Genomic DNA, 10,128 nt, shown 5'->3' with positions numbered 1-10,128 from the left:
AATCTTTTATTTTTATCCTATCTAAAATTTTTCTCTTTTCTCCAAGATTTTTATCTTTCATCATAAGTTTTGATCAATCAATATTCTTCCTATCTAATTTATATCCTTTTTTCTTTCTACATATCATTTCAGTCTGTTCTTGTTTCAATCAAACAAATAAGTGATTATCGATTTAGAATAATAAAAATAAATTATTTGAATCACAAAGTTCGTACTAACTCTAAATGAAAATTCAAATGAATCAATGGTGGATCGTACACCGTATTGATATATTGTATTTGGACTTGAAAAAATGATTAAAAACGATTTACAAAAATTTTATTTTCTTTAGTGAAAATAGAAAGTTTATATTCAACAATGGCATTCTGTTAAAAGAACCAGGAATTAGATAATTCAAAAGAGTACGGTTTTAAAGCTAGATGCTCTAATAGTCCTTAAGGCAGTATTCTAAATTATTTTTGGAGATACATCGGATTTTTTGGTAACGAAGTTCGAATTGATGAAGAAAGTAAAACAACTCGGTTAGCAGAAATAATTTTGCAAGACATTGCATATCAAGTAGAAGAAAGTCCAATACATGGATCAGGGATCACCGATTAATCCAAAGGGAATATTATTATCCGAGTTACTCTACCGGAGTTGTCTCTCAAACTTTAAACACGATTTTCTTGGTGGTTGACATGATATCTCAAGTTCTACTCGACCGATTCCTTTGAAATTTGGTGGGAATCTTTTTAATTAATCTCTCTATCGTCTAAGCTTTGGATTTTAAAAAATTTCCACGCTTCACTGACCTGTTGTAATCGAAGAATTTTTGATTTTTATTTTTACAATACAATCCCGCTAGAATTTAGAACCAAAGCCATGAAACCATAAAAAAATTCCCGTATTTGTCAGTTGAAGGTTTCCTTGATTTTATCCCTGTGAGTAAAATCATCATTGTACGACGTCCGCTTTGAGCTGATCGTCTTTATACAATAAAATTCGTTTTAGAGTTCAGAAAGAATTCCCGAGATCGCTGTATAAAGTATTGAAAAATAGCGTCAAATGATGCCTGATGTATTTATCAATTCCCGAAATTTTTTTAACAGATTAGTATTTTTAACACAATTATTTCACGTTTTATTTTTTACTTTTAGCTTTACTATTTTGGAACGTGGATTTGAGAAATGAACTTATTGTAAATATTTTAGTTTTGTTCTAACATATTTCTAAAGGCTAAAATGAACTTATGAAAATATAACCAAATAAAAAAAAATAAAAGTTTGAAACAAAAATTTGCATTTGCCAAGCCTCTTTTAAACGTGTTTAATCTAAGATTTAGTTTCACATTGATGACAATTTTTATAAGATAATCTTACTTTCTTAGTTTTTTAATAAATACCAGGTGCTTTTGATTTTATTACTCAATAATTAAGTTATTAAATTATACTTTATAAAATTGCGTATGTGAATTTTGTAACAAATTTATTCGAAAAACTTCTTCGGTTGTACATGGAGAAATGGACTTATCAGAATTTAAATAACAGACATCGGAAGATTATTGTAAAAATTTTATGCTTAACTATTTTTTTAAAAACATTGAATATATTTTTTTATTAGCAAAACTAATCGAAGAGTTTCAATAAAGTTTACGTCTAGAAGAAATACGTCTAGAAATTCTAGCCATATTTGTGTGTATTTTTTTAAGGTGAATTCTAAACGTTAATTATATTGATAGACAACATAAAAAGCTCTTTTTTTTACTTTTTTAAATGCAAATATTTTATTTTTTTACCACATATAAATTAACTTTAGACGGTTTGCTCTTTTTTTGATTGGTTTTATATAAAATATTTTTAGATAAATTACCAAAATATGTGCTTTAACCAATGTGAAAAATGTTAAACTACCTTCTAACAAAAAAAAAAATTTCAATTTTCTTTTCAAATTATAAAGCTCAATTGCTTTTTCGCATTAAATTTATATAATGGTTGTGAATAAATTTTCAATACTACTCAGCTGAATAAAAATTGTGATTGGGAGTTTTAAACGCTTGTTTTCAAAAATAGTTTTGGAAAAAAATTAATTTTAAGGAAATTCTTTCCACTGGTTCAAAATAGTAAATGAGTATTTCATTTTTGAATGTAAAATTTGGAAATTACGAATATATTAATAAATTACTACTTTTACGATAAAAGTACGAAAAGGTGAGGTATCGATAAGGCCTTTTTTTCGTCCTAAGGAGCACTTTCTTTTTTATTAAAAAAAAAAAAAAAAATATTTTAAAATTACTTTGCTTCCATCCTACGCTCATACACGGTAAGAAATGCATGACGTTTACTATAATGCTGGTATATGGTATAGAGACATAGATAGAATCTCTGTTACCAAAAGTATTCCTACAGTATTAAATAGGGCTATCCACTAGAAGTATTGAGGGTATCGCCAACCAGTATGGACCCGACGCCCATACTGCATTGACTCGTCCGCCATAAATATTGCTAATGTTACTATTACCTCAATACCACCACGGCAATGACATGTTTGAACATGTCAGCTAGCTATTTCGAAAGCGTATAGAATATTTATTTCATCTCGATATTAACTTTCATATTAACATACTAGCAATTACCACCCGCGTCGCTGGAAAATTTCAAATTTAAAAACAAAAACTACCGATTTATAGCCTTCTCTTCCCTTACCTTCACTTAATTCTCCTTTTGTTCGCCATTTAATGGGTTTTAATTTATTGATACGGAACACCCTAATTTAAAAAAAAATTAAATATTTGCTGACAATGTATCATTCTATTGGTGAAATAATATTTAAAATCGGTTAAATAGTGGACTCAAAAATGACGAATTTCAAAAAAACTTTCATCCCCTATTCCCCCCTGTTAGGGGCACAATTTCTTATGGGATGCCTACGTTATATAAAGAACACACCCTCTAAGTTTTAGGTTTCAACGATCAGCGGTTTAGACTGTACGTTGATCGGTCAGTCAATCAATAAGTCATTCAGGACAAAGCATTTTACTAAGGTCTTATCGATACCCCTCATTTATTACCTACGTTAACGTAATAGTGTGCAATTTATTTTTTTCCAATGGAAGGCTTTCCTTAATTAAATCTACAAAAAACTCATTTCCATTTTATAATAAATTGTCTTTGATCTCAAAAATTTATATTTAATTTAAGAATAAAATTCTACGTGAAATAAAAAAATAAAAATGATCAAATTAAAAGCGTTAAAAATTACTAAAATAGCTTTGAAGCCTGGAAATAAATTGTTCTTTTTTGGTATAAATAGGAACAAAACTATTATTTGAGACATGCATTTCTAGACTAAGAGGTTGTCGTAAAATTTTTAACCTAAAGGTAACAGCTTATTTTCGTGAAAGTTGTTCAATATTTTTTTTCTAGAAGTTTAAAGATGAATTCTTATTTTCTTATATGAATGTATGTTGCAAAAGTCTGCTTTGTACAAATACATTAGAGTGGTGATCGAACTCATAACCTCTAGCATTTTGCATCCGTTACCTTATAGGCTCAAAATTTTTGCATCTCTTGGACCATTTTATAAATTTTAACAAAACAACATATTACTTATAAGTGCTATATTATATTATTTAAAGTTTTTAAAAACCAATGATAATATTTTCTTTTGTAAAAAAACAAAAAATTTAAAGAAAAATAATTTAACAATAATTTTAACAAAGTTATAGGTTAAGTTATCATATATTATCATATGTTTTTTCTTAATATTGAAAATTATAAAAAAATTTCAAAATATTTTTTTAAAAATTATTACGATTCACATGCAATAATGTCTAACTCTCCCTATTTAAATTTTCATCAGAAACCGGTGGTTCAGAGGTCCGTTGAGATGTTGCGCCCTCCGATGGTACAGGGCTCTGTGAAATATTTATTTACGATTTAGATTTGGTTATAAAAAATTATTGGATTAATGGAAAATGTTTGTTGATATCAGAATATCATTTGAAAAAAAAAAAATCAAACACCGTTTTAAAATTATGTTAGGGCAACTGATGCATATTAGTCTTTCTAAATATCTATCTAATGGACTTTTTATAAAGAGTAAATCAGTAAGTTAGTATCAAACCTTGTACCTGTATTAATACGGATCGACTCTGGTAGGAGCAATTCTTTGGAATTCCAAAAGTGCGAATAAGATAGCATACAGGGTGAGTCATTTTAATCTATAATGGCTATTAGATCGTTTTGTAGTTAATCAATCAAAAATTAACTTATACAAAAACTGTGGAATTTGATGGGCGACATCATGTTTTGACACCAGATTGGACGTAGTTCTGCGTACTGCTTCATTGTTTTTTTGGTTCAAATCAGTATTCTGGAACCTGATACGAAATTATGTTTAATAGACCTGTGGTGTCTAGTTTTCGACATGAAACCATGCTTGCTATCCTTTTTAGAATTCTTTCGAATTCAAATACAATACAGTTGTGGAGTGGCCATTCTAAACGACTCGACCGAATGTTATGAAATTCTTTTCGGATCAACGAAGTAGTTATCATTTTTTTTTCGCGCGATGTCAATCAGGAAAAAAAGGCCACGAACGAACGTACGTACGTAATGCACACACACACACATACTTCTTCTACAAATTGGTGCAAAATGCCTTGTCCTAACCATGAAAAGTAAAGATATGTTAAAAATTTTGATTTCAAAAATCGGGCCCACTACCTTAACTTTCTATACTAGGAAGTTGACAAGGACATATTTTGAAACCTATAATCTCTGATCAATTTGATTTTCGACTACATTTTTGTAATTTGATGGTTATAATTAGCTTAGAATGTGATAAATATTAAAATCGATGGCAAAATAGTTTCTGGTTTTTCGAATTATTCAAGAGCAGTTTTATCGGAAGGTCCCAAGTCTAGGTACAACAACAATAGAGAAGTTAAGTACTATCAAACCCAGGAAGTAGTTGGTACCAGCTGTAAAATTTATTCATATTGCATTTACCAAAAGAAAGCTCCTTATAATCCAGGGTCAATCCAGATGATTAGCGCAATTATCATGCTTTAAAGAGTGATTATGAATGAGATTACCTGAATGTGCTTTTGATATTATATGGTGGAAAAATGATTTTTATTTTAATTAAAAAATAAAATATAATTTAAAATAAAAATTGGTGCAAAATTAATAATACTTATAAAGATATTCTTGTGCAATATCCTGGAAATAAATGACAAATAAAAAGATAAAATTAAGGAATGGTTGATTTAATGAAAGGAAAACGAATTTTTTTTAAACTGTGACTAATATATCAATACAATACCTGATTTCCAGATACGGATCGATGTAGTTCACCTGGACCACCCATTTGTTTTAAATAATCTTTATCGTCGAAGATTTTTTTATCACCACCGCCTGGTCTATGTTTCACATTATCCAAAGAGCCTATTTTACTTTGAGCTTTGAATTCTAACTTTTTCGTGTCAATCTGAAACATTAATATTTATCGAATTAAAAAACATTAATTTTTTTTTTGTAATTTTTAGATATGGCAACGAAACATTGCAGTTTTAATTTATTAACATCAAAATGATTTTCGTTCAATGATTCGTAGACCTAAAAACTTGGAAATAGACAAACCAAACAAAAATCTTTATAAATGGCCGATTTACTTACACCTAATCAAATAAGTATTTGATTAATAAGATTATATCACGATCAGACGCTCATTCGGTTAAAAATATTCAAATGCCATGTCTAAAAATAAATGATAATTTAAAAAATCACGCTTTTGTAACTAGCTGAACTAAAAGGCAAAAAATAATTTTTTTTTTCAATTATTGTAAATGCTTTATTGATAGATATTGGTAAAAGTAAAGTCATTATAAAATATCTTAAAAAACACCCCACGCTTTTTTACGATAAATTTATTTTTTTTTAAATTAAACAAAATTATTTTCTACCTTTAAGTTCATCTAGTTACAAAAGCTTGATTTTTAGTTTTTTTAAAACTATTATTTATTTTATGTTTTTTAGTTTTTTAGACTATTATTTATTTATGAAAAATTCAGTAAAAATATGGTGGGAGCGCAAATAAATGTATATATTTACAGTTATGGAAATCGTGAATCAAAGAAATCCTGATCAGGATAATCAAATAAACTTTAAATTACTGTATTCTCATCGGTCCTTGATTTAAATTCGCCAAATTTCGAGTTAATCCGACGTTTTGAAGAGGGTCAAAATCATGTGCAAAGTTTCCGTTACATAATAACACACTAACATACGTATGAAGCGTATAAAAGCATGACAATGACTGAGAATGAATGAAAAATTTCTGATATGAATATTGTTTTGTATTTTAGTTTTAAACACTTTCGTGCGTTTTTCTTTACAATTTTTTTTTTTTTTTTGTGAAAATCGTTTTGATGTGGGTTTTTATATTTTATCACGTAATATTTAGCATTTCACAATTTTCACGTTTTTCGGAAATTAAATACCTAAATAATAATAATAAAAGTTAAATACTGAAAATAAAAGTTCATTATTTCGGAAAACTAATAAAAACACAGCATGCAAATATATCAACTATCTCTTACCTGCAATAGAAATTTTACAAAAATAGGAAATTTTTACAAAAAAAACATTAACAATTACCTTAGTTATATATATTACCTTAAAGCAGTTAAAACAGTACAGAAGAGAGCGAAAATGATAGCTGTGATTAATTAATTAAAATTTTTTAATAATGTATTCATAAACTTTCATTGCCATAATTCAATGTTCAGGTTACGTTTAAAAAGGGAGTATCACCCAGAACAGTGGAACTTGTAATTTGATGAAAAATTCACTCAAGGATGTATGAGCATATGACAAAAATGTTTGATTTAAAGGCTCAAAACTTTTTATACGTAGACTTTTATTCAAAGAATATGTGGTTAAAATTTCAACTCAGATTTCCTTCCAAATTTTTATTAAGAAATAAATCATTGAAAATTGATAAAAAATACATTATCTTATGCAGAAATCTCAAAAAACACCCTATTTTGAAAGTTTTTGATAATTTTCACTTGGAACGAATGAAAACAAATTTAAAAAAAAAAGTTTTAATAGACTGTAAAAATATTAGTAGTAACAGAAAAGAAAAAAGCCAAGTGTCTCTGTCCATATAAGAAATGTACGAACAGGGTATATTTAGGGTTGAAATTATTTTTATCTTATTTTCAACTTTGAAGATGAATTTTTCTGAATGTATGCGAAAAATAAGAATTAATTTTTGGTAATATGTTTTGGTTTTCCAAACATCGAAAGCTGAATAATTAAAGAAAAATTTCAATTTTCAATATTTTGAAAATTACGCTAGATATTGAAAAATTTAATCTCACTTTTCGTCTTATATCGTCAAGTTTTAACATAATTCACTATCAAAATAGAAAATTAATTATTTTTTAATTTTGAAATTACTTGATCAAATACGCTCATACATCCTTAAGCACTTCTAAAAAATACTCGTCGTTAGATTTTTGACAGTCCCTGTGCCCATCGGCATATATTGCTAGTGAATCCACCTTAAGGAATTAGTGTATGGTTGCTTAATAATGCTTAGCCTAACAACTTGTTTTATTTATGGTAATTTTTGTAAGTCAGGTGAATGCAGAAAATCGGAAGTTATCGGACAACGCACATACCTTTTAATTCAGTGTCGATCAAAAAAACTTTGCGTTTGCTACTAAATTATCTTCCTAATGGCTTCAGAAAAAAATCAGTATTATATATAATATTTTCCACGCTTCGTGAAAAAGAACGTGCCACTTACGATAATCATTGTTAGTAAAAAAGTTATTAGGCCAACCATCAGCCACACACTAGGTTTTATTCTGGTTTTGAACATGGCTATTTCAATTTATATAGAGATAAAATAGAAAAAAATCAATTTTAGATAACACATTTTTTATCAAGATACGACAGATCTGTTTTGTGGTGAAATTTCTAAGCCAATTTGAAATTTGTACCCAAATTTTAAGTTCCAGTGCCATTAGATGTAGATTAAAAACAAAAAATCAAAGCAATTTATAAACGAAATAAAACTTTTCGATAATTATAGCTTCTAGAACAAGTAGACATTCAACACTACATTATAAGCCTAATCAATGATGGTCGCTGGATTTAAATAATGAATTTAAAATGTTTAAAAAGTACAAGAGGGTCTTCTATTCAACATCCAACACCATAATTTGTTAAGTTGAATAAAAATATGATAGAAAATAAAAAAGATATTTACCATGGTGTTTTGCATTTAAATTATTCTGTTTAAAATTTTACAAATCACATTAAAAATAAAACACATAATTTGCTCTAAGACATTTGAAATTGCAAATTACAATTCTTACTCAATACAAGTGACATATTTGGATCATTTACGTGTGACGACACATGAAATATGATTAATAGGTAAGGAGAAATATAGCCAAGCATTTAGTTGATTTGCCAGACTGTGATTACGAAAAAGGACAAATAAAAAAAATCCTACTTATTACCTTTATTACTATTTAATCTGTAAAGCGTGCTAAAAAAATATTTTTTGAAAATATGTAGGAGGATAGGGGTGTTCTTGTGTATTTGACTACATATTTTTTGTACTTGCCTCTGGTTTAGTTCCTTCCACAGGAGACTAATAATTAACAAAATACAATATTATTTCTCGAAAAATTAAAAACATTTAAGATGAAGAATAACTAACATTTGTATAAATAATTTGCTTATGAATAAATAATTTTATTAAAGTAAACACTTAATTGATCTGTTAATTAGCAAAGAAAAACTGAATTAATCAATGAATTTTTTAAACCATCGATTATATTCTAGAAGGGTAAATCTGGAAATTATCCAACGAAAAATTTACATACATACATAAAAAATATAGTCGTAGAAGAACTCTAAATCAATATCGAAATGTGCTAGAACCGTCTTAGCCTAACTACTATTATCAGTTATTTGTAAGATATTTGTTTAATTAATGTTCTTTGATATCTACATGAAATAATAATAATTTTTTAATGCTATCGATATATATTCATGATTTATAAATTTCTATCATGCATTAAAGAAATAAAAACTAATGTTTTTAATACAAATTACCAATTTAATATAACGATGCATTCAATAATCAACCTAATTCCAAGTACATCAAGCTAGCAGTGACAAATGCGAACACAAACAAACAATTTTCACATTTTGGAATCGTCAACTGCTAACTTAAATTACAATCAGAATAAAAGACCAAATTTCCTGTTGCTATTGGATTGATATTTGTGAGAAGTTAACTCCTCGTTTATGGTGTGGAATAGTTTTAGTTATCATTCCCCAAAATATATATTTTATAATTTTAATTAAGAGTTTGGGGCAGGAGTTAATTTCGCACAATATTTTATTCAAATTAATAAAATAATATAACATGCTTTTCTTCTAACTTAATACTAACGTATACAATACCTTAATTTAATGTTAAATTGAAAAATTAATAAATAATTAAGCATGCTAAAAGAATGAATTTGCTTTGAAATGAGACTGTAGTTTCTTTAAATGAATTTATTGTTAAATGAAAATTAAGAGATGTCATTTCAAAATAAATCCACTTTCTTATAGAAATAAAATGAAAATATATTATCATTAGCGCAATTGATGCTATTTGTCATGAGGGTCGTGGCTACATAATGCTGTGCTCCATAGATTACTAGTTGTTTTTATAGAATCAACAAATATTAGTACAGCAAAAGATGGGCTAATAAAGGAAAATGAAAAATACCGCTCGCATTTTGTTAAAACCACATGAAATGTGTTTGTTAGGTGTCAAATATCTTTAGTAACGTATGAGTTAGTGGCGCAAATGTTTCTATTTATTAATAAACAATAAATTTTGTATTCAATGAAACGTTAAAGTTCTATCAATGTTAAAGTTCACTTAAAAAATTAGTAATTAGGCAACTTGTATGACGTAAATGTTAAGTGTATGTCAAATAATCGAAAACTATTATACATGTATAACATTTACGTCATAAAAGTTGCCCATTTAGTAATTTTATAAGTCAACTATAACATTAATCGTTCCATTGAATTAAAAATTTATTGTTTATTATTAAATAGA

At 27.3% G+C, this 10,128-nt stretch overlaps 1 protein-coding gene across 1 annotated transcript in view; it reads right to left on the bottom strand.

Moving 5' to 3' along the window:
- Positions 1 to 2,026: 2,026 nt before the first annotated feature.
- LOC123292861 (microtubule-associated protein tau) overlaps positions 2,027 to 10,128 on the bottom strand; it is a 49,773-nt gene continuing 41,671 nt past the window's right edge. The window contains exons 8-9 of the mRNA XM_044873574.1: positions 5,308 to 5,472; positions 2,027 to 3,895 (exon numbers count right to left, since the gene is read on the bottom strand). Coding sequence (XP_044729509.1) covers positions 3,812 to 3,895; positions 5,308 to 5,472 — 249 coding nt within the window. The 3' untranslated portion in view covers positions 2,027 to 3,811. The remainder of the gene's footprint in view (positions 3,896 to 5,307; positions 5,473 to 10,128) is intronic.

This window comes from Chrysoperla carnea, chromosome 2, assembly GCF_905475395.1.
Source record: "Chrysoperla carnea chromosome 2, inChrCarn1.1, whole genome shotgun sequence".
NCBI lineage: Eukaryota > Metazoa > Arthropoda > Insecta > Neuroptera > Chrysopidae > Chrysoperla > Chrysoperla carnea.
Note: the sequence above shows the minus strand (reverse complement) of the source record. Positions and strands in the feature narration are given on the sequence as shown.